General features: G+C 32.2%; 2 protein-coding genes across 2 annotated transcripts in view; both read left to right on the top strand.

The window, feature by feature from the left end:
* LOC134699351 (probable serine/threonine-protein kinase roco6) overlaps window positions 1-6,565 on the top strand; it is a 55,754-nt gene extending 49,189 nt beyond the window's left edge. Inside the window, exon 8 of the mRNA XM_063560959.1 lies at window positions 6,419-6,565. Coding sequence (XP_063417029.1) covers window positions 6,419-6,565 — 147 coding nt within the window. The remainder of the gene's footprint in view (window positions 1-6,418) is intronic.
* A 10,055-nt stretch (window positions 6,566-16,620) lies between these two features.
* LOC134699277 (collagenase 3-like) lies at window positions 16,621-23,990 on the top strand. The gene is made up of 7 exons (XM_063560882.1): window positions 16,621-16,733; window positions 18,446-18,543; window positions 18,865-18,998; window positions 19,531-19,606; window positions 20,106-20,245; window positions 21,117-21,359; window positions 23,743-23,990. Exons 1-7 carry the CDS (start codon window positions 16,632-16,634, stop codon window positions 23,934-23,936), a joined length of 987 nt encoding a protein of 328 aa, XP_063416952.1. The 5' UTR covers window positions 16,621-16,631; the 3' UTR covers window positions 23,937-23,990.
* Window positions 23,991-26,686: the final 2,696 nt, after the last annotated feature.

Here is a 26,686-nt window from a genome sequence, read left to right as displayed (position 1 = left end):
ATCAAAAGTCCAAACACACCAAACAAATGGATAACAACTGTCATATTCCTGACTTGGTACAGGCATTTTATAATGAAGAAAATGGTGGATTGAACCTTGTTTTTATAGCTAGCTTAACCTCTCACTTATATGACAGTCGCATTAAATTTCATTACATTGTCAACGATGAATGAACAAAACAAACATAAAATTGTGTTTAATCGCTTAATTTCATTTACTTATTGATATTTAAATTGAAATCGATTTTGTATGAATTTCTTCGGGCAACGTAGCAGTGAATAATGCATTGTTAACGATAATTAAGGAGGTTCTTGAAACTCCTCCAACTTAAAACAATCCTTTTTCAACTGCATCGATTCATGTATACGCACACATGTAAGCATGTATCCATAAGATCTGATTTTAAGTATCCGATAGGTCACAGAAAGTCAAATTATTATATATGATATAGTTTATGTACAAAATAAATAAATAAGAAACACACAATGAAATAATAAAAAGAAGTTTGTAAAAGAATTAAGGAAATCAAGTGAGCAATTAGGCTTGACTCTTTTTACGCCAGTCAAAATAAAAATAAAAATAACCATAATTTTAACAGGTTTAAGTCGAAAAAAACAACATATAAACAAAACTGGTAATGACGAATGAAATACTTCAGTTTTTTTAACGAACCCCAAACAGTTCTCTGTTCTCTCTCTCAAAAACAAGGTTTTGATTTTTTCGCAACAACATTTCAACATGTCAGAATTGTAAGAAACGATTCCATTTTCTGATATATTTTCAGATCTTTCAAATCGGATAAAGACATCTGATGTAAACAACCTGAGTGTATTGTATACAGGGGAAATGAACAACAACAAACTCCATTAGGAGATATATCTAGTTCCTTTTGAATAGGAATCAACATAATAGCAAGGTTATATATCATGTATACACATTATATAATAAAGACAAATAGTTTTATGTCCAGACTACGATAGTAGAGGTACATTATTGGTTCTGGTCTGTGCGTCAATTCGTCCGACCCGCTTCAGGTTTAAGTTTTTGGTCAAGGTAGTTTTTGATGAAGTTGAATTCCAATCAACTCGAAACTTGTTAAAAATATTCACTATGATATGATCTTTCTAATGTTAATGCCAAATTAAAATTTAGTCCAAATTCATTTGTTATGAATTTAAATATAATAATTACTAGGAATACATCTGTTTAAAACCAATATTGAAATAGTGAAGTGAATAATTAAGTAAGCATTTCTGTACAATTAATGTTAACAAACATATACAGCAACTATAACTTTTGTAACATATATTTGAAAGAAAAAGTGCGTCGTTGTTGCATGATATAGGCATCATATACTGTTTCGTAGTTGGTCTAAGCCTAACAAGTTCAATTATAAGAATTAAATAAATACTGAATATCAATGTCCACAATATATGCTGGTTTAGTGTCTATTGCCCCAAAGTGATCGCTGAGAAAAAAATATAACATTTCAATAACCAAAATAAGATTTTGTTTTTATTAATTAGGTCATTTAACTTTTCTGTTCTTTTCAACTATGTGTTGTCTTCTGATTATTATTGTTTTCTTTTTCCTTCAAATTTTTTCTTACGGTGCTTTGTGGTTTCGCGAGATATCGCTCAGAATTTTTGCATATGATTTTGAACAGATATTGCAATTTTGCATCTTTGTTATACACGTAACATGTACACGCAGGAAGGTTTATTCTCAAAATAACTACACGATGATACTCAAATTTCTTCTAATCTGTTTCAACACATTAGTATGTTGTATTAATAACATGAGATTGCTTCTCTTGAATAGCTAAGAAGTTAATATCATTTTCAAAAATACCATACAGAAAATGATCACATGGTTGATTTCTTTAAAAACGTGATCCATTGATGTTTAAGGTAACATGTTTTTAAAAAAACTTCCGTCCGCTTCTTTGAACATAAATAATGATAAATAGTCTAAGATTTGTGCGAAAACTGCATATTACTATAATTGTGACTTTTCAGTTACTATAACGTCTACTACTTTTTTTGTAAATACTCAATATTTGTGGTTTGTTATTTTGAATATTTTCTTGTCTTATAAACATGATACACTTTTAGAAATAAACCTAACTATTTGTATGCTTTTAAGATTTTAATATTGTTACACTTTAGATTTACTGGCATTCTGCCTCTTGTATATATCATATTTTTAGTCTATCAACATTGTATTGTAGACCAGTGCTAATATCTACTAATAAAACAGTGCCATACATATAAGAGTGAACTTATTTTTAAAATACTGTCAGCTCATGTCTTTGTCTTGTGATATTCATTTTAAGTCAGGTATATCGACCTGTTTAAAAAACATTTGTAGATTATTGAAAATATAGAAAACTATCAGGAATAAGTTAGAGGTTGAGTTTGAGATTTGGCTACGAATAATATACGCGGTTGACAAGATTATTTAATGGTGTTTGTGTTGGCGATTGAGTTGGGTTTTTTTCTGTTAAAGAATGATATGGTTGAGAGTTGGAGACTTGAATTATTGTTGAGTTGGTTTTTGAATTGATTGTGGAGTAGATTTTTGAATTGATTGTGGAGTGGATTTTTGAATTGATTGTTGAGTATGCGGTTAAGTCAATGAAAAATATGCAACTCAGTTCAATGTTGTGTTGCAAGCGGAATCGGTTATTGGGTGGTGTGTAGTCTTACATTGTTGTTGGTAGGTGAAATGATCGTTGACCCTCAGTTTGAGTATGGGACTACGGCTTTATATCATTTGGAAGTTGAGTTTGTTGATCAGTTGGAGGCTTTGTCGTGTTCTTGAGTTGCAGATTGTTTCCACGGTTGAGCTAGATGTTGTTTTTCAACCGTGTGAGTAATGGGGTTAAAGGCTGTTATCAATTGTGATGGCCATTTATATAGAGGTTGTATCAGTTTTTGAGTTGGAGGTTGAGGTAGTATTGAGTTTAGTTGGGTGTATTTTGGATAGAGTTAAATGTTCATTTGGAGGCTGTGTTTGCAGTTGAGATGTTTGTTAACTTTGTAGTTGAAATAATTAATGCGTTTAATGCTGATGTGTAGTTGCAGACTGTGCATATTGTATAGTTGTGTAGGCGGTAAAGTTGGTTTTTGAGTTGCAAATGAAGTTGGGGGTTAGTGCTAGGCATATTTTCATAAACTTTGCCTGGTTACAATACATTGTAGTGCACTGTTGAACAACATTGACCTTATAAAAGGTACTTCACCGAAAGCCATCAGTTATTTCAAAAATAAAAATGAAATGTTAATTGCAACCATAAATAGATTTATAAATAAACAGAGATTGTACATGTATAAACAGATTACACAACTATGTATACACATGACGAAAAGTCTTCATTTTAATTTATGATCACTGAGTATAGCGATAGCTGAAATGAACCTAATATTGTCAACAATGAACCAATTCAATAATAGTGTCACAGTTGCATCGCTAAACTGCAATGCTGTTGACATTAAGATTTGCTTAGTATAAAAACATGAAAAAGCAATTTATAAAAACGATATTTACTAGGATGACAGTGAGTTTCCGCCGTATGTGTTTCACTAACACTATCCCAATGTATAGTTGTCAAATCATAATATATTTGGAGTATTACAGAGTTCATGGCCTATAAATGTATATGGAACACATTTTTGCGGCAATTACGTGTATTCATGCCATCAGGTTCAGAGCAATATGGTGCTGTTTGATATATTTTCAAAGAAGCTTGCAAAGGAGTAGGTCCAGTAAGACCCCTTTTTGGTCCCAAAATAAAGCAGTTTTAAAAACTTGTTAAAATGTAATCTTTTAATTATTTATCGCACAGTAAAATGCTTCTGCTACATAAATATGACAATATAATGCACATATATCGGGTACTAGCACCATAAAGTCATGCTAAATTACTGAAAACTTCACAATTCTAGCATTTTAAATAAATTGTGTAAAACCAAAGTGGCCACATTCGTGTTCGTCCTTAGTATTGAAAAGTTAAGTTGTATTTTACAATAATACATAATATATATGAAGGTTTTAGATGAAAACGGATGCTGCCACTTTCATTTCAGACAAAAATCAGGTTAAAAGCGACATTTTTTGGCATACTTGGTAGATTTTTCATATTTCTGCTTGAATCGGTGCGTTTTTATGACTAAATCAGTTAAAATCAATCACATAAACTAATTGATTCAAATAAAATAGACACTTAAGTGTTTAAAAAGTGTTAAAAATATTTCGTCAGATGAACCTGAAATTTGAGGCCAAATTCGGTCCTTACCGGACCTACTCCTTTTATATTTTACTTTTAAGAATATACTGTAGCGGGCAGGGGCTTGAAATGCTTCGACCCAAAAGTTTTTACTCAAATATTATGAGTAGTTTGTAAACAACAAAGTCAGTATGACAAGATATGAGCTGGTCAGTATAGGCATTTGCTAAAAGTCACATATACAAGTTTTCTATATTTTATTCATTTCAAGAATCATATATTTTCAGTTATATTCAAGATATGACAAGATTCTATTCAGTATAATACATCTAGTGATTTATCTCTAAACTCAAGAGATATTTTCTTATTTATCTCTACACTCAAGAGATATTTATTAACTTATCTCTACACTCAAGAGATAATATTCAGAAAAATACATAAAAAGGCTGAGTTCTGCTATCTTACTAAGAAAATAAATTACCCTAAGAGAAAATACTAATTTCTAGTAAATTTAGTCAGAAGACCTCTTTCTAACTATTTTTGTAAAAGTTGTAACTGAGACCTCACCAGTTACATAAAAAAATGTTTATTATTATTAGTTATATTTCAGAGCCTTTCCTGAATAACTAATAATGAAATACAGTTTATACCATTCATAAACTGTTTTGTTTATTATAATTTCCAGACCTTTAGGAAATTATCCCTTAACTGCCTACTTTCCTATTTAATTCTATTTATTACAAAAAGACAAACGTTTACAATAAACATGAACTTCAATGAACAATTTCAATAATCCTAACTTTAAAAGATAAACTAGAAATAAAACTTTGACGCTAAAATGAAATATTCCTTTTAAACTTTGAAAACGCTAACTTTACTATTTTCCTTTACAAATTTACCTTTGAGAAAATAAAGTTTCTAAGAAAAAATAACCATTTTGACTAAAATAAATAACGAGCAAATAAAAATACCAACTGTAAGAACCAAAAGTTTCAGCAGAACTGACGACCAAGCGTCGAAATTACGTCAATGTTGGATTGTTGGAAAGTTGGAAAATTGTTGGATCGCGCGCTTGCCGTCCAACTAAATATTGAAATTCTATAATAAATTACAAAAATCACAATAACATACAATTTAAGTAAGCTTTATATAATAAACATTTTATGCATGGTACTAAACAAATTTCTATGGTAACTAAAATACAACAATATATACAGCGCCACCGGAAGTCACACAATACGTAACACGACACTGCGAAAAGTTTGAGTGTCACCGGCGGATCAAAATGACAAATATCAAGGATAGTGAGCATTAACATCTGCAAAACATTGAAGACGTTGACTACAAATACTAAAAGGAATTACAAGGAGTATGTAAAAACAGTTGCCACAATGTTAAAATAGTGTTTTTATTGAACAATCGTCCCAAGTGACACATGGGTTCTACTGCGCATGTCATTACATTTCATTCATAAAATTCAAGCACAGGTGCGTGGAATTTACTACGATTTACTAAAGTTTCTACAATTGGATCTTCACAAAATTACAAGACTTTCAGTTGGATTATTCAGTGGATTATTACTATAAACTGGTAAATTATAACATGAGCTTCAACTGGTTTATAAAATAAACAAATGACATTAATTCAATATTTCTGGAAAAATCATAACTTTGTAATTATTGTTCTAACTTTACTTTATTAAATGTTAATTAAAACTTATTTGCTTCAATTATCATATGTTCCAGACTACAAGCATTACAAGTACATGTAGTACAAGCTATTTCACACAGTTACTGTTTCCTACATAATAACTTTCAAAAAAAAAATACAGAATATTAAACAGTATGCTTTATTAATACCAATTTAAAACATACATCAAAATTATCTTACATGTCTATAACACATCACGATAAAATACATGTACCCTAGGTTCGTACTCTACATTTTACCCCCTTTCCATTATTTGCGTCCCCGCAAATACTTTTAACTTATGCAAAAGTTAACTATTTAAAACTTGAAAAATTTTCCTCTGCTTTAAATGCATATATGCATCAGAACAATAATAGACTCAATACTCTAACAATTAAAACTGAATGAAATTAGTTTTCTTATCAACACAAATACATCATAATATAATTCCAGATATATGTAAAAATTATACATAATTATATCCTTTTCATATATTTACAGATACACCAGAAGATTCAACATAGTGACCATCAGCATGAGGGCGGTAGATACCAGATAAACATACATACATTTGTAGATACCAAATGTGGAAAATTACTGAACGTGATGAACAAACTGGAACATGGCTATGAACCAGAGGTTTTCTAAAGGAAAAGTTTTAGTTACCATGCAAACAGTACCAAAATATTTAAATATAAGTTCAAAATTTATACTCAAAATTTTACTTTTAACACTTAAAAGCTTTTGACTATTTCATAAATACATTACTTTTAATCTTTCAACTTTCCAAAAATATATTTTCAGTCTAGATAAATTTCTAATAATTTCTATCTTAACCATAAATTACTTGTACTCTTGATATTAACAATTCAAATAAACAATACCATAACATTTCTATTAAAAAATTCAAAATTACATGTATATCTTAAATTTAATCTAAAATTAATTGTCTCTTCAAGCATGTCAAGTAGCTACCAGCTGGGACTTCTTCTGTTTCTTTTGTGCAACTGAAGCATTGTTGCTATTGTAGGGGGTGGTTCTGGCTTCAGTTCTTTTTCTTTACTAGTCAAATGTCTACCTATTTCTTCTTTGGATACTCCCTTTCCAGACCACTGTGTGGCTTCACATTTTAATAGCATCTTTGGTTCATGTTCAACAATTTCTATTGAACCAATTACTGTATCTTGGTCATACATGTATGGGTTCATAATACTACAGGTACTAGTATTACAAGTAACATCTTGGCTTGTGCTAGCTTGGCTACTATTACTATTAAATAAACATGGTGCCATTACTAATGGAAATCTTTCTGAAAATTTCTCAGTGGGTTGTAAAATGCAATCTTGCACTGTTTCAGGAGGCTCATCATCAGGTCGGTCAACTAAAGTTTTAGACCTTTGGGGAATTTCATAGTAAGCTTCCCCATAATTTTTTCTTATAAATTCATTTCTTTGACCAATTTGTGTACAATGGACAGCATTACCACCAAGCAGTATAATTCCTTCTGTTAACTTTATGTCAGCAGGACCCCACTGAGATTTCATCAAAATGTCTAGTCCTAACAAAGCTTCATCTTCTATATTTGCAACGATAATTTCTGTATTAAAACATATATTTCCTAATTTAATTTCAAAATTAGCTTTCCCTAGCTCCTTTAGGGGTTTACCATCAGCACAAGCTAAAGTATTAGATACACGGATAATACTGTCCGGACTGCCCCTGTATCTACAGTAAAATTTACCTCAGACCCTTGGATATGTCCTTCGACATAGACTCCATCACTTCGGAGTACTTGTCTTGCAATAACATTACTTGCAACTGATTGTTCAATTCCTAAAACTGGATTAGAACAAACTAAATTTGTATCTTCTAAAGTGTCAGAAGATATATTACTATTACTACTAGCATGACTAGTTTCCTCTTTACTATTACTATTACTACTAGTTTCCTCTTTACTATTACTATTACTACTATTTTCCTCTTTACTATTACTAGTGCTACTAGTTTCCTCTTTACTATTACTATTACTACTAGTTTCCTCTTTACTATTACTATTACTACTAGTTTCCTCTTTACTATTACTATTGCTTCTAGTTTCCTCTTTACTATTACTATGACTACTATTCTCTTTACTATTACTATTACTACTAGTTTTCTCTTTACTACATTGTATTACTATTACTATTGCTAATATTTTCCTCTTTACTATTACTAAAATTTATACTGCTTGTTGGCTCTTGTACACATATATTGTCCAATTTATGACCATTTTCATTTAACTTAAGGGCTAACTTCTGGTCAACTGGGTTAACCCTTTCTAGTTTAATGTATATACATCTGATCTAAATTCACCTTGGGACATACTACTATTAGGGGGAGTGTAAGGCATATTCATTTGTCTTGGAGGAATAGTCTTATTATTCCTATAATCAGTTACTCTATTGGGATTATTATAACATTTTCTGGCATAATGACCCGGTTTACCACAGTGGTAACATTTTGGGATGTTTTCTGGGTTATTGTTTCTTTCCATATTGTTATTCCTATAATTCCCATTAGGAACATAGGGTGGGGCATGGACATTAAAGGGCTGTCTGTTCAACTGTCTTTCATCATAATTGTGTACTTTTACTGATGTCTGTATCTCATCATTTCTTTTCTTGTCTAGGTACATTTGATCAAACATCTTCTGTAATTCATCTTTGGTTACTGAAATTACTTCTTTTTCTGAACTTGTGGAATCTTGCTTGTTGAAATTGGTGTTTTCTTTCTTTAGTTGCCTTACTTTGGTATTTCTTACTGAATTGCCCTCATGTATCTCAGAAGTTGTCTCCTTATATGTATTGACCTCTTGGACTGCTTCCTCTATAGTTTTGGGGTCTTTATGAAGTTCAAGGTAAACTCTCGCTTCAGTATCTGACAGTCCCATTAAAAATCTTTGGAGCAAGTCTTCCTGTCTGATTTTTGCATGTCGGTTAGAATAGGCTTTGTCGTATAATCGTTTTAATTCTGCAGCATAGTCTGCAGTGTCTTCATTAGATTTCTGGGTACGCCTATTAAACTGTATCTTGTATGCTCTTTTATTTTCAAAGACCCCAAATCTATTTTTAAGTTCCGTAGCTAGTTTTGAGTAATTCTTAAGTGTTTTACTATTTAATTGGTCAAACACAAAATCCCCAGCTTCCCCTTGAAGTCTGGTTAACAATTCACCCAATTTATTTCTGTTATCCCAATTTTGTAGGTTTGCTACTGCCTCAAACCTATTAATCCATACCTCCCATTTTTTTTTCCTGTGAAAGAAGGGAGTTTGGCATTGGAAAACCCAATTTTTGACTTTGATTGTTTACTTTGGGTTATAACATCTGTGTCAATACTATTATTATCAATATCAGAGCATGCATCACTAAATATTTCATCATCAGATTCATCACACTCAGATGCTGATGTAAAATCTAAATTACTATAAGATGTAAAACTTGGTTTACTTTTTCTAACTTTAGAAAATGAATTACTATTATTAGCCATGTTAGCAATTGTTATACTTTTAGCATGTTTCTGTTGCTCACTTGAAACATTAGTATGCCTATATTGCTTTGTAATGCCAGTAAAAGCATTTTGAATGGCTGTTACTACTTGACCAGTCATATCTTGTATAGCTACTTTAATAATATCATATACCCCAGAATCACCTTGATTTTGAGGTTCTGACTTATTTCCTATATCATTTTGCTTTCTATTTCTGGAGGACCTTCTTGGAGAGCCAGTTTTTCTAGGACTGGGCCTCTTACTTAATTTGGATCTGGGTCTGAAAATTACATTTTCTTCTTCTTCCTCAGTCTCTATGTTGGACAAGTCATGAGAAACTTCATAAACTTGATCACTTCCAGAATGACATGGTTCGTCATCAGTGGTATAGACAGTATGGATTTCACTGTCTTCTGTTTCTGATTCACCTTGGCTACTATGTCCCTTATTATAGGTGTCGGTCTTTCTTGCACGAACAGACCTTGGTTTACCCATTGCACTGTTACTCTATTACACTTCAAAAGGTTCGTATCACAGGATCCAATAAAGTTTAATGAATCCCACCGAGGATGCCAAAATTATGTAGCGGGCAGGGGCTTGAAATGCTTCGACCCAAAAGTTTTTACTCAAATATTATGAGTAGTTTGTAAACAACAAAGTCAGTATGACAAGATATGAGCTGGTCAGTATAGGCATTTGCTAAAAGTCACATATACAAGTTTTCTATATTTTATTCATTTCAAGAATCATATATTTTCAGTTATATTCAAGATATGACAAGATTCTATTCAGTATAATACATCTAGTGATTTATCTCTAAACTCAAGAGATATTTTCTTATTTATCTCTACACTCAAGAGATATTTATTAACTTATCTCTACACTCAAGAGATAATATTCAGAAAAATACATAAAAAGGCTGAGTTCTGCTATCTTACTAAGAAAATAAATTACCCTAAGAGAAAATACTAATTTCTAGTAAATTTAGTCAGAAGACCTCTTTCTAACTATTTTTGTAAAAGTTGTAACTGAGACCTCACCAGTTACATAAAAAAAATGTATTATTGTTAGTTATATTTCAGAGCCTTTCCTGAATAACTAATAATGAAATACAGTTTATACCATTCATAAACTGTTTTGTTTATCATAATTTCCAGACCTTTAGGAAATTATCCCTTAACTGCCTACTTTCCTATTTAATTCTATTTATTACAAAAAGACAAACGTTTACAATAAACATGAACTTCAATGGACAATTTCAATAATCCTAACTTTAAAAGATAAACTAGAAATAAAACTTTGACGCTAAAATGAAATATTCCTTTTAAACTTTAAAAACGCTAACTTAAGTATTTTCCTTTACAAATTTACCTTTAAAAAAATAAAGTTTCTAAGAAAAATTAACCATTTTGACTAAAATAAATAACGAGCAAATAAAAATACCAACTGTAAAAACCAAAAGTTTCAGCAGAACTGACGACCAAGCGTCGAAATTACGTCAATGTTGGATTGTTGGAAAGTTGGAAAATTGTTGGATCGCGCGCTTGCCGTCCAACTAAATATTGAAATTCTATAATAAATTACAAAAATCACAATAATATACAATTTAAGTAAGCTTTATATAATAAACATTTTATGCATGGTACTAAACAAATTTCTATGGTAACTAAAATACAACAATATATACAGCGCCACCGGAAGTCACACAATACGTAACACGACACTGCGAAAAGTTTGAGTGTCACCGGCGGATCAAAATGACAAATATCAAGGATAGTGAGCATTAACATCTGCAAAACATTGAAGACGTTGACTACAAATACTAAAAGGAATTACAAGGAGTATGTAAAAACAGTTGCCACAATGTTAAAATAGTGTTTTTATTGAACAATCGTCCCAAGTGACACATGGGTTCTACTGCGCATGTCATTACATTTCATTCATAAAATTCAAGCACAGGTGCGTGGAATTTACTACGATTTACTAAAGTTTCTACAATTGGATCTTCACAAAATTACAAGACTTTCAGTTGGATTATTCAGTGGATTATTACTATAAACTGGTAAATTATAACATGAGCTTCAACTGGTTTATAAAATAAACAAATGACATTAATTCAATATTTCTGGAAAAATCATAACTTTGTAATTGTTCTAACTTTACTTTATTAAATGTTAATTAAAACTTATTTGCTTCAATTATCATATGTTCCAGACTACAAGCATTACAAGTACATGTAGTACAAGCTATTTCACACAGTTACTGTTTCCTACATAATAACTTTCAAAAAAAAAATACAGAATATTAAACAGTATGCTTTATTAATACCAATTTAAAACATACATCAAAATTATCTTACATGTCTATAACACATCACGATAAAATACATGTACCCTAGGTTCGTACTCTACAATACAAAGGACATATCTTAATTACAAAATGAATTATGTGGACATTGAACAATATATCGCATTAATCCCGACAGCATAGGGTTCTGTTTGAGATTGTCCGTTTACATATTCTTGATAGATACTCGATTTTTTCTTTTGTTCATTTTCAATAAAATGAGAATGGAATAAGACAAAGGGACAATAATCCCACCAGAGAGCTACAAAACCCGAAGGCCACCAGTGAATCTTTAACACAGAGAGAAATTTCCAAACCTGACGCATGTAATTTTTTTTGAGGGGTTTAATATTTCGCGGTGGTGTCTTGCCATGGCTTTGTTTGGACTTGTTTGTTTGCTTTTTTGTCTTGAATGTTTGTCCCTAATATTTGATTAACTGTGCATTTGCATTCAGGTATCGCAGATAAAATTTATTCGTTTATAATGTATTTATTTACGTTTTTTGATTGAGTAAAGCCTTCCAATTGATATTTTATCGTGTGGTTTTCTTTGTTGTAATGTGATGCTTTTGTTTCAGAAAAAGGGAGAAGGTTTCGAACCATTAAAACGTTTCCTTCCTTCCTTCATTCATTTCTTCCTTTCTTCCTTCCTTCCTTCATTCATTCATTCATTCATTCATTCATTCATCCATCCATTCATTCATTTATTCATTCACTCCTTCCTCATTCGTTCATTCATTCCTTCCTTCATTCCTTTATTTGTTCATTCATTCCTTTATTCATTCATTCATTCATTCATTCATTCATTCATTCATTCATTCATTCATTCATTCATTCATTCATTCATTCATTCATTCATTCATTCAATCTACCCTCCCTCCTTCCTTCCTTCCTTCTTTTCTTCCTTTCTTCATTCATTCATTCATTCATTCGTTCGTTCATTCATTCATTCATTCATTCATTCATTCATTCATTCATTCATTCATTCATTCATTCATTCATTCATTCATTCATTCATTCATTCTTTCTTTCATTCCTTTATTCATTCATTTATTCATTGACTCCTTCCGTCCTTCCTTCCTTCATTCATGCATTCCTCCATTCATTCATTGACGGACAGTTAGAAAAAGACTATTATTTATTCTGTTTTACTCTGCACAATTTTCTTTTGCCTGCAATGAGTTTCACACTTAAGCAGGCCTGCTACATAACTTTTCTCTTATTTTCAGGTAAGTGCATTTTCTTTAAGGCCTTATCATTCATGTACATCTATTTAATTCATAGTTCATATTGAAAGGAAACTTAAACTTAACATTTGAAATAAATGTTTATTGTTACTATGTATTTTCAGTGTGAACTATATAGTTTGCAACTTTATATTAGTCACGATATTCAAAGCCCTATTTATAAAGTGCAACACAAATTCAAGTAACCAGTATATATATTAGTAACAGTGCACTCAACGGAAACCACGTCTATTTGTTTCAAAGTACAAGCAGTATATATTGCTACATTAAAACCTTCAAGTTGCTCAATTGTGCCAAAATATTTGCTGGTTAGTCTTGTGTGGACAAAACACACGTCAGCGGTGACGGTCAGGCGTATTTTAAATTTCAAACCTGGTACCTTTTGTTAGCTATTATTCGTGTGTTTCTCTGTCCTATATGTTCTCCCCCTTATTTGTATGTAAGCTTGTCGTGTAATGTTGTCATTTTAATGTTATATTTAACATTGCCATAGATGCGGGAGGTTTGGATATCCAGAAAACCAGGTTCAACCAACCATTTTTCTTATAAAATATCATGTACCAAGTCAGGAAAATGGCCATTGTTATTTTATAGTTCGTTTCCGTGTGCTTTACATTTTAATTATGTGGTTCTGTTGTGTCGTTATTCTCCTCATATATTTGATGCGTTTCCCTCAGTTTTAGGTTGTAACCCGGATTTGTTTTTTTCTCAATCGATTTATGAGTTTTGAACAGCAGTATGCTTCTGTTGCCTTTATTTTTCTCTTTTTCATGTGCATTATGTTTTCAATTTCCATCTTTGAATAGCACATAATACCCATGGTGACTACATCACATTTTTTAGAGCAGGTCATGTATATTATGGCGATTGAATGGAATAATGTTCTACTGGTTCATACCTGTCGAAACTATTTGTATTAGGAAGATCACTCCTTTCTATTCGTCCAGTTTGCGAAAAACAAGACTTTTTCATCTCTGTATTTTGTTTTGAAATTATAGAATTATCTGAAGACGATAATCTTGTATTGTATTTTTGGTTTGCAGAAGTTGATTAAATAAGACTTGACAAATATTCTGGAGCTATTTTTCAAGTCGTATTGTACAAGCTAAATTATTAAAAATTAATAGTAATTGACACTAATACTATACTTGTATATATATCCGATGGATAAATCTGTTGTAGAGTTGTCACTGGCTCAGACGTCCTTATATAATTATTTTCTGTGACTGTATCTTACATTAATTCGTAGGATCCTTTACTATAGATAATTTAGCTGATCTGTAGAATAACATCTGCATGCTATATATATCATGTACTGTAGTACGACGCTAGAATAAAAACCATTCGAACCCATGCCACTCAGATATCGTGACACCAAATCGCCTGCACTGTAGCCGTCCCGCTCGACCACATGACCACCTGGGCTAAACTCCGTGTTGTCTAGCGAGACGGCTGCAGTGCAGGCGATTTGGTGTAACGATATCTCAGTGGCATGCGTTTTCGAATCCCGGCGAGGGAAGAACAAAAATTTGTGAAAGCAAATTTACAGACCTAACATTGTTGGGTTGATGTTTAGACGAGTTGTATTTACATAATGTACATAGCCATGTAAAACCATCTTTGCTGGTGATCCGATGGATAAATCTGTTGTAGAGTTTTCACTGGCACAGACGTACAAGTTAATGAATATGATTATTTATGCGACTGTAAATTACTTACATTAATTTGTAGGATCCTTTACTATAGATAATTCAGCTGATATGTAAAAAAAACATCTGCATGCCTTATATATCATGTACTGTAGTACCAAGGTAGATTTAAACTGGCGTGGAAAGGAAACACTCGGCAACCGAAAGCTTCGAATTCATTTTTTTAAGCCCAGATGGTCGTGTGGTCTAGCGCGCCGGTTACAGTGTAGTGTCACGATATCTCAGTAGCATGGGTTCGAATCCCGGCACATATCTTACATTGTTGAATTGATGTTTAGACGACTTGTTGTTTACGCCAGGTGGTCGTATGGTCTAGCGGGACGGCTACAGTGCAGACGATTTGGTGTCACGATATCGCAGTAGCATGGGTTCGAATCCCGGCGAGGGAAGAACAAAAAATTTGCGAAAGCAAATTTACAGGTCTAACATTGTTGGGTTGATGTTTAGATGAGTTATATATATATATATATATATAGTATAGTACATGTATATATCCAGTCACGTTATCTTCAAATTGTTATGCATTACCAAATCAGACAAAAGATACACGATGATTGATACAAAAGAGAAGTGATTGACAACTTTAAGCAGAGAAAACATAAAAACGCGAAAATAATTCAGTCTGCTTTTGCTATTGCTTGTTTTCGGTTCCGTGATTTCGCAATTATATGCGTTTTGACCTTTGAAAATACAAATGCAACAAAACGCGACTTTGGCCACATCCAGCTTCCTTTGTACCTAGTAATTGTTAAAACATAATCAAAGTACTGAAGTACTGATCATCAGATGACAGCAAATTTTTGTGTATGGCCAAAAGCACTTGTTACAGAAAAAAAACATCATCTCTATACCTGAAATTGAGGTTAATGTACAAATATATTTTATTTTTGAGACAAGTTCGTGTGTGGATGATGAATAAATGGCAGGAAAGTTAGCCTTACCGTAATAACTATTATACTGTAGTGATACAAATCAGTATTCACTGGTTTGTTGTTATATATTATATAAATACAACCAGAGACATATAATATAAATGAATTTTGTCTTTAATATAACAGTTACATCACAAAAGAAAAAAAAAAAAGCGATAGCGAAACGCAAATTGAGTTTGATTTTGCATTTTCGCGTTTTCTCATTTCCTTTTTCGAGTTTTTATGATATTTTGTGTTGATGCCAGATCTTTTCTGTTAAAAAAACCCACATTTTTATAAACACGTGACATTAGGAGCTTTATATATTGAAAAAAACAAAATTTGAAGACTGTGACCACATGTTCCCATTTATATAATTAGTTTTCGTCGTTGAGATACTGCATTATTGACGGACTACGACTGGTCCGTATTTCCTTTTATTCAAATGACTTTTGTTATTTGGACACTTTCTATTGCAGAAAAAAAACACCATTAATTTCTAAATGTAATATTATTTGACAGCATTGCATTACTTTGTCATGAAGGAGTCCCCCCTCCCCACCACACACACGACTATGACTCGCATCATTGACTATTATAGATCACAATGTAGACTTCAAAATAAACTATTTCAAGGAATCAAAATAATTCAATTAAGCGTTAAGAGGACACAAATATTAGAATATTAATATTAATAATGTAAACTCTTTGCTAGGGCACTGTACAGAGTGTTAGTATGATAAGCTAAGCCTTCTATTTAAATCACATCGAGCTTTAGTAACGGATTTACATGTACATTTGTACATGTACGTAATTACATGTGATTTATTTTAACATGATCAAATATCAATATTTCCAAACAGGATCTTGAACTAAGAAAATATATTAAGTTGTATCAAAACAGGACATGATAAAATATTATTTCAAGAAATTAGACAAAATTGTGAAAGACTACTGTAACAGTAACTTATCAAATATGAGATTTTGCCATTGTTTAATATTTTGTTTTATATATTCTTTTTCAAATGGAAACTCGGTTCATAGAGAGACCCGACAAACAGGCGAATTTAATTTAGACGTGAGTATGCACTATTGTTTGAATTTGTTATTATTCAAATTGCTTTTCAAAAATACAAATATACGTGATATAGTGTCACAGTCAATACAATTTTCATTATTCAAAATTCAATAAGGAAGATTGAATAGTTTATTTTTCACTATTCAACGTTAAGTGATGAATAATGAATAATACAATAGTTTTTATTTCAATATTCAGGTTGAGTTGAAAATAGTGAAATAAAAATAAATTACGATGACACTATATCCCGTTTTTTTTTATTTTTGAAGTCGTCAATATGGTGTTATCTAACAAATTTTCAAATTAATATGAGGAACAAAATCAAACCCCTCCTTTTTTGTTATCCTTATTAATTCAATAAGTTTCGGATGAAAAATAAGTGTGTTTCCCTAGCAATTATTAACAGAAATCATTTAGTTAGCTTAATGTATGGACGACCTGCATATCAAACACTTAAAAAAAAAAATCCTATGCATTGTCTTTTTTAATTTATTTTTGACCGTTGCTATTCCTCATCCCCTGAATATAGATTTAACTTGTTAATTGTCTCGCATTGGCCATTAGAGGGGCTACGGAGGACATCAGTTCCAAAATACGACGTGTGCAAATTGCGGCATACCCAATTTTGATTAACGGAAAGGATATTTTGAATACTGCGACCCTCTAGCCACTAATTACAGATATAATACCTTATACCTCAATCGAAAGCTAAGCAATAGAGAAACAAAAGATATATAGTAAATATATTCCGCAACGTATATTACAAAAGTAACGGAGGACATAAATGTCGATCGAAATACGCTTGAACATTATGAAATAGATTATTTTAAATGATAAAACGGACTTTTGCGACCCGCCTGACCCTTATTACATAAAACTGTATACACCATTTGAATTTTTTTTATATAGGGACAAAATGCCGCAATGACCAGTAGAGGGATAACGGAGGATAGACTATAGCTAATATTGAATGATTAAAAATGTTATTCACTTTTCAAGGCTATTTCAATATTTATTATGAATCACTTAACGTTGGAAAGTGAGTGATTACTATTGTTTTTATTCATTATTAAATTTTGAATAATGATAGATAAATGATAACGTACTTCATCGAGGTGTTAGCAATTATGAAATTTCATGGCATGAAGATTGTATATTAAATTTCTGAGAGTTTAAAATATTATGAATTTTGTTTCTCTGTGGGTATATTCTGTGTGCATGATTTTTTTTATATTTATAGTTCTCATATCTCATGTTCTCACCTCTTTGAAACTCATCTCATGCTCTCATCTCTTTTGCTCTTATCTCATGCTCTCATCTCTTTTACACCCATCTCATGCTCTCATATCTTTTGCACTTATCTCATGCTCTTATCTCTTTTACACTCATCTCATGCTCTCTCCTCTTTTACACTCATATCTCATGTTCTCACCTCTTTTACACTCATCTCATGCTCTGACCTCTTTTGCACTTATTTCATGCTCTTATCTCTTTTACACTCATCTCATGTTCTCACCTCTTTTACACTCATCTCATGCTCTCACCCTTTTTACACTCATCTAATGCTCTCACCTTTTTTACACTCATCTGATGCTCTCGCCTCTTTTACACTCTTCTCATGCTCTCATCTCTTTTACACTCATATCTCATGCACACTCATCTCATGCTGTCAGCCCTTTTACACTCATATCATGCTCTCATCTCTTTTACAGGAATATCTACAGAAATTTGGATACATGGAAAAACAAAACGTCACGGAACGAACTCAAGGGACATTTGGTTCTGCTCCAAGTAGTGCAGTGGCGCTTAGGTAGAGAGACTTTCAGATACATTAAGTCCATTATGCTATACTATATAATTTTGCAACATACATGTACTATATGATATGCCCGATCTTTTATCAAAATAAGATAAGTCTTTTTTAACATTGCCTCGATAGATTTGTTTGCTGTATCACTTCATTTGTTTCTTTAAAATCATACGAGGACATAAATTGCTTATAGTATTGTGTCGTCTTTATAAACTGGCATGCTACACTTTCAAAAAGATTCCAAACGATTCACTCAGACACACACAAACACGCATTTAAAAAGCAATTGTTCTTTCATTTGTTCTCTTTTTTAATATTTAGGGCATTTCAAGGATGGAATAGCTTACCCGTAACCGGTACTCTTGACGATACGACGATGGAGTTGATAAGAAGACCACGTTGTGGCTTCCCAGACCCGAAGATACCTATGGGAGAGGTCAAACCTTTCGTATTAGGTATGGCATCTTATCCATACTCTGCTCATTCAGTTTTCATATTACTATCTACATTTTTTTGTATTTCCCGAGGCCTATGGTCGAGGAATAATATTACGACTGATCTGAAAAATAATATGTTCTCTGTAATACATGCATACAAGAAGATATGCAATATACATCTAGGTGACAACACAACCGAAAGGTGGATCATGATCATAAGTATGCGCATTGTTTATTTTAATTTACTGATTTAAAGACGTAAAAAAGGAATTTCATTTTATACCATTGTTTGTTGTAAGTTATCAGCTAGGCATGTCTATTAAAATATTTATTTTCTTCTAAAGTTATTTTGTACCATATAGAACACTGTCTGTTTATAACATTAAATTTATAACTCTAATTTATCGTTGAAAACAACATAATAATTGAAATTTGAAATCCATCCACAGACTGTACTGTGGAGTAATAGAATATCGTCAATTTCAAAAGTGCTACATGTAGGCACATTTATTTATATTTGATAATTATAATAATTTGTTATACATTTCAGGTCCAAAATGGAACAAAAAGTCCCTTACATACAGAATTACAAGTACTACAACAGATTTATCTTCAGCTCCAGCCAGGTATGTTTTTATATTTGCATAATATGCATTAAACTCAAACTCAAAGGAAGTAATTTGCAACATGTACATGTAGCTTGCTTTTCACAGAACTATCGAGCCCCTGAATTATATATTATATAAGCCCTAATAAAAAAAATCATCACAAACACTGTCATACGTACATCATGATGTATTAAGAAGATTGCCACGTTTATGTGAATATGGGGTCCCTGTCTGAACAAATATCATATTTTTTATGTGTATGACACTAAGATTAATAGACCTGGAAAAGGGTAGGTTTTAACGAGTCCTTTAACTGGTACGTAGAAAACAAAATAGGTTGATCCAAAGACGTATTGTAAATCCAGTGAGCCATAAGTCTGTGATTTTGTTTTCTTTGTCTTATTTAGATTATATATACTATAATAGCATCACTTTAAATATTACTATCACTCCCAAAATATTTTTCACAATGAATACGCTTATTTTCCAAACTTAAATCGGAATTAATTTTTTTTAGGTCTGAGCTTGCTAGAGCATTCAAGTTCTGGACAGATGTAGCAGATATTGAGATTACTGAAACTTCAAATTCTAACAGTGACATTGTAATATCGTTTGAAACTGGGGATCATAATGATGGTTCTCCTTTTGATGGAGCAGGTAAGATGTGTTTGTAAGAGGTTTCAGAAATACTGTCAAATTTTGTGTGAGGTATTAGTTATGCGATTGCACATATGATTTGTGAAAAAAATGCTAGCATTAGTGTAAGTGACATGAATACAATTGAGAATGAAAATAGGAAGTTTGTCAAAGAGAAAACAATCCGACCACAGAGCAGACAACAACTGAAGGCCAACAATGGACTGGTCTTCAACGAAACGAGAGAATCACACATCCGAAGATGGGTCTCATCAGCTGGCCCCTAACAGAACATGTGCAATAGTTCAGTGAAATGAACGTCAAACTAATAAACTCCAAAACATAGAAATAATTTAATATTGAAAAGAACATACAAGACTTAGAACGGCCAAAAAGGTCCTGACTGGGAACAGGCGCAAACATGAAAAATGCAACAAAACAAATCTCACGAAAATGATACCGAATACATGTAGAAATTTCAAAATTTTTAATCTGCAAAACTGAACAATCTTACAATTTATGTTCTTTGTTTGTTTATTTTCCCTAAAATAGATTCAAAACAACTTCAATATACAATAGGAAAATGTGGTATTACTGCAAAGGCGAGGACTACCTAATAAGACCCAAAATAGAACAGAGAACGTCGTGCCGATTACAATCATATTTGCACTCATCCTCCAATTATGTTTCGCAAACAGTGCACACAAATGAACCACGTGACAATGTTCAGATCAGAAATACCAACGTTTCTCTTTCCCTGCGTGCGTACATCCTTCAACATTGTTAACAAACATTAGTATTGAGCAAGGGTACACATATAGTGATCATGATCATGTGTATCGTCTGTGGAGATAGAACAGTAATACTAGTAACATGAAGTCTAATATTTCAGGTGGAGTCTTAGCTCACGCGTTTTTCCCGACAGGTGGAGTTTGCCATTTTGATGAAGGTGAAACATGGGTTATAAATGGTACAGGAATAGACCTTTTTACTGTTGGTGCGCATGAAATAGGACATCTTTTGGGACTTGACCATTCTAATGATCGAGCAGCTTTAATGTTTCCATTTTATGGTGGATTTGTGGCAGATTATACCATACCAGCAGACGATAGAGCCGCCATTGTTGCTCACTACGGTATAGTAATAATATAATTCTCTTAGTGCACATGCCACTAGTTTCCGTATAACTTCTGTTATATATAGTACATAGCAAGAATTTGAGAAGTAGGTAAAATATACTAGTCAACACAAGAAACGATACACGTATTTGAAATAAAATGTATTTACCCTATTTATCTACATGTAAAAAAAAAGATGTGGTATTATTGCCAACGAGACAACTATCAACAAAAGACCAAAATAACACAAACAATAACAACTATAGGTAACCGTACGGCCTTCGACAATGAGCAAAGCCCATACCGCATAGTCAGCTATAAAAGGCCCCCATAAGACAATGTAAAACAATTCAAACCAGAAAACTAACGGCCTTATTTATGTAAAAAAATTAACGAGAAACACATAATTTATGTAAAACATAAACAAACGACCCTTTATCAAAAAAATTTGACAAGCGCTAATTTTGATCATTGAACAGCTTAATATTTCCGGTAAATCGGGTCACGTGGTGAGGAAACCCTGTTTCCGGAAATAGCGTTGATTGGATTTCCCATAGGTAAAAATAACCTAACTTTACTCGCTATTTTCTCCGTTATTAATTGACCAAATTTCATCGGTTTTTTTGGCGTTTTTATGCGGTAATTTAGAACTTTATAATGAAAATAACTTGATATATGCATTTTAGTTACTCTTTAACAATGGAACGTGATTAAAACTGTTAAATGATTTGAAACAGTTAGATGATTTGAAACAGTTATGTCCAAGTACGTTTAGTGTTATGCACTACCTTAATTAAGACTAAAAAATGTATTTCGGGATTTATTTTCCCAAAAAGACTTTGTTTTAATGGAATGAAGAAAAGGCACGCATCACACCCGTTCTGATGTTTTTTTTGTACTGTTAATTATACTTTATTTATAATAGGTGAATCAGATGTCCATTGCTAACTGGTTCATTGAACCCATTGTGTCAATGACACAATGTGTCAAATGTGCCAATCATTAACCTAACTATTTTTTGCAGCAGTGAGTAGCTAAATATATTATCTGTGGTCAGCTTGCTTGCTTACTGAACCGTGAAGTCATTAATATGTAAGGTACATGTATACTTCCCTTCTTTCGAATCATCCTAGTGTTGTGTAGGGAATTCTGCGTCAATTGTTGTGAAGGGAGGATTTTTATATGTACTTCAACAAGTGATTCGCATGGTGGTCACTTGTAGATGTTGTTGGTATTTGAATTGTATTTGGTGGTTTTTTGTTTTGCCTCCTCTCTTTTGGTCAGTTCTTCTACAGTTCGTGTTGGTAGAAGGATGTCTGGACATCTGGGGACTACATGTCGTTGTTGTGGACTGGCTTGGCCACGAGAGTGGGACTCGCCCCTTCTTACCCTTTTTAATGAAATAAATAAGACAACTCAATTTGGTTGGAACAAGGATTGTTATGTAATGTAATGTACGGGCCTTATATTTGCTTTTATAGTCACCACTCATTACCCGACATTCTTGTTCCCCAGACAAGATTGAGCTTCTTTCGCAAACGATAGAATGTGTTGCCAAAATATGTATTGCTCCATAATATGCAAATTGTATTTATTTGTTTTTGAAAAGCATTTGGACTTTTATTTCTTATGTTAAATAAAATAATATTTTTGGAAGAATTTCAATTTTTGATCTTTATAATAATTGATAATTAAAGATTTGTTAAACTTTAATTAGTATCTTGTGTGCGTCAATCTTCGTATCTAAACTTTTTGATTGGTTATTAATAACAATCTTGTGTGCCTAAATGTATTACTGAAAATTCATGATGCTGTAGTATATACACATTCTGTGAATATGGTTATAACCTTGGATGTAATATCAATTCGACATACATCTGTCCGTCGACCTAGTAACCTTCTAAACGCGTGCCAAATAAATAATGATATTATTGACTTGTACTATTTTTTCTTATCATACATCTAAGATAGTGCTTGTTATTCGCTATCTTCTTTATGTGTTTTCTTCTTACTTTATTTTCCTATATCAACGAATCATTTGACATTTATATTATCTTTTACTTGGAACTATCTTAATAACCTATAAACCTATATTTTTGTTTAAATAAGATCTATTTTATTTCAATTTCTAATTATTTCTAAAAGTGTCCTAAATCCTTTCATACCATTCCTAGTCCTACAAACAGATATATTGGTTATAAGTCTAGTCTATTCTTAAAGGAGGATAGTTTATCTAACCTAATAATGACTTCACGGTTCAGCTAGCAAACAAGTTAACCAACGGTATTGTCTTTAGCTACACACTCAACGAAATCGGCTGTAAGTGGTAAGATAAGTTTGAAATCGGCTTCTGCAATTTTACATATATTCCTTATTAAATTTCAAATATATTTTCTACAGGTGCAAGAACTACAAGCGATGGCGTCACCGAAAGCAACGCTGTCACGCAAAATGCAATGATTACAGAATCAACCAATGATATGGTCACGACTGATTCAACCAGTTCAGCATCACAAGTAATAAGTGGAAACCATATAACATCACTCATCATGATAACTATCTTATATCATTTTGACGTCTTCAACATTTCATAGATTGAGTGTATCCATGTGTTTTACAAATCATTACGAATAAAATAGTTTCTCGTACTTCTTAGTAATGGTACATATATGTTTATAGTTACATTAGATGTATGTTTCATTATAATACTTTATTTTGATGGGCTCACTGCACATCACGTGTTCTTCTTACGTAATTGCATTACACAATAATTACATTTGATGTATGTTTCATTATGATACTTTATTTTGATTGGCTAACTGCACATCACGTATTATTCCGTAAGCAATTGTATCAGTCAATAAAACTATTCATTCATGATAACACGTGGTCCCACAATAAAGTGCACTGGTGAATAAAATACAAAACTTATAAAATTCGTATTTTCGTGTTCATAGCAAAAAAATGTAATTATAAGTATTGGATGCTTCTTTTTGTAACTTTATAGGAATGCAAAAGCGTTGACCGTGCGCACATTTTTAGAATGAAGCGCTTCCGCGATTCATACAAAATGTACTTCGGTCAACGCTTGTACACCCAAATAAATGATACAAAAAGAAGCATTCAATTCTTAAATAATATTTTATTAGTACTCGACGTAAACTATGTTCTGTTTTCTCTGCTTTCGGAGTAGCTGTGTTGAACAAGATTTATCGATGACTCTCGAATCAAAAGTTGTAGGACGATAACAAACACGAAGAGTTACTGTATTGCAAGTTAATAATTTGACAAAGAGGCCCAGGCAAAATACGGATTAAGCCCATAGAGTTGGACGACTAATTTTCGTATCAGCAGGGTAAGTACTCTGCAAGTTCTCTAGTAAGGTATACGTTTCGAATGCCTGGACATTTGCGTGAATTTGATGAAATTGAAAGTTTTTACTGTTAATATTAACGGTGGTGCATTTCTAGCATGTAGTATACACACGATGCATCCTACTTCTTTGTATTCCACTTGACGATTTTAGAAACTAAATTGACCAGCCATGCATTATTTCATTGAAAATGTTTTGCGTGTCTTTTCTTTGTTTTCAAATAATTTTGTATCGTTGGGTAGCTGTTTGGTTGACGTATTAACCACACACCCTTTGCATTGATATCCGCAGTAACGCCTCTTTGTTGGTAAAAAAAAGGTGTGGTATGATTGGCAATTTGACAACTCTTTCCAAAAGACCAAATGACACAGAAATTGCCAGCAATAGGTCACCGTCCGGCCTTTAAACAAAGCCCATACCACATAGTCCGTAATAAGAGTCTTCGAAATGAAAAAATATGAAACAATTCAATTTAAAAAAACATAACGACCTAAATTATATACAAAAAATAAACGAAAAAAACAAATGTGTAACACAGACTGATGAATTTTACGACTTGACTTGGACATGCACATACATGGATACAGAATGTGTCGAACCGGGCACAGTAAAGTAACAGTACAACATACGAAAGAACTGCAAAAATCAATAGAAAAAGGCTTAACTCATCCGATGGATACAAACATAGATACATCCTATCAATAAAAGACACTATAAATACAGATCTTAGAGTACTCGCAGATACTAACATCAGTCTTTGATGGGTTTTTTTCCGATCTGGGGTTGATTTCAGCTTTTGTTGAAAACTATAAACCATGTTTGAATCTCAGCGGCGTTTTTTGTTCTAATAGAGTTTTATCTATATAAAATGATAAGACATGGTATATGATTTTGCACATGGAAGCCATAGATTTGTTGGGAATTTACACATGGCCTGGCCCGTGATATTCGAATTTTATCATGAGCGTTATTAATTCTATTTTAATAGGACAAATACGGTTAGTACAAAACTGAAGCGAGAACGGGTATGTCGAGTGCATGTGTGGCCGTTCTTTTTTTACTCCCTGTTAGGTTCATTCTAACAAATCCCGTAGCTTACATGGATTATTTCGTAACTAATCGGTAGAAAAAAATTGTTTAATTCAAGTCAACCTTTTATAGAACACTAGTTTCCAACCATTTGAATTTTATTATGTAATTATTCTATACAGAAAACAAGAGGCAAATAAAAGTTTCCAGCCATTCTTATTTCCTTATGTGATCATTCCTATACAGAAAACAGAAGAAAAATAAAAGTTTACAACCATTTGAATTTCATTATGTGATTATTCCTATGCAGAAAACAAGAGGCAAATAAAAAAACACTTTAAAAGCTGTGCATTATAAGGCTGCATGTTATTGTATGTCGCTGATTAAAATCTGAACTAAAAGTTGATTTAATTATTCAATTCTATTAATGTTCTTTTTCTATTACTGTATTGGTGTGTCACTTTGTCTCTTATGGAGTGTCGTCTCATTTGTTATCATACCACATCTTCTTTTTCTTATATCATGAACACTGTTGTTACATCTAGCTCCAAAGACCAACTTTTAGCCTAACACACGTTAAACCTCCTGGACAAATAACGTGTTGTCCACGTACACAAAGTTATCAATTTGAAGAATGAGAGGCTACTTCTAATTTCGAATTTTGCTAAATAGCAGATGTTCGCCAACAGTATAATTCAAAGTAAAGACACTACACCAGCATCTAGCCCCTCGAATAATAAACCAAGGATACCAAAGAATTGGTGTTTTTTTTTATGACGATTGACTTAGATTAATGTTTACGACAAAATATATGATTTCACCTATCCATTGGAAACTTTTCATTTCTATGTAGCAACATTCCAGTAGCTTTATTAATATAATTTTTATGATATGAAGTACATGTCAGTACCAATCTGTCTTTCGACTGTTTACCGTTTTAGC

Source organism: Mytilus trossulus, unplaced genomic scaffold (genome assembly GCF_036588685.1).
Source record: "Mytilus trossulus isolate FHL-02 unplaced genomic scaffold, PNRI_Mtr1.1.1.hap1 h1tg000050l__unscaffolded, whole genome shotgun sequence".
In the NCBI taxonomy this organism is placed as follows: domain Eukaryota; kingdom Metazoa; phylum Mollusca; class Bivalvia; order Mytilida; family Mytilidae; genus Mytilus; species Mytilus trossulus.
This window is presented reverse-complemented; position numbering and strand designations above follow the sequence as displayed.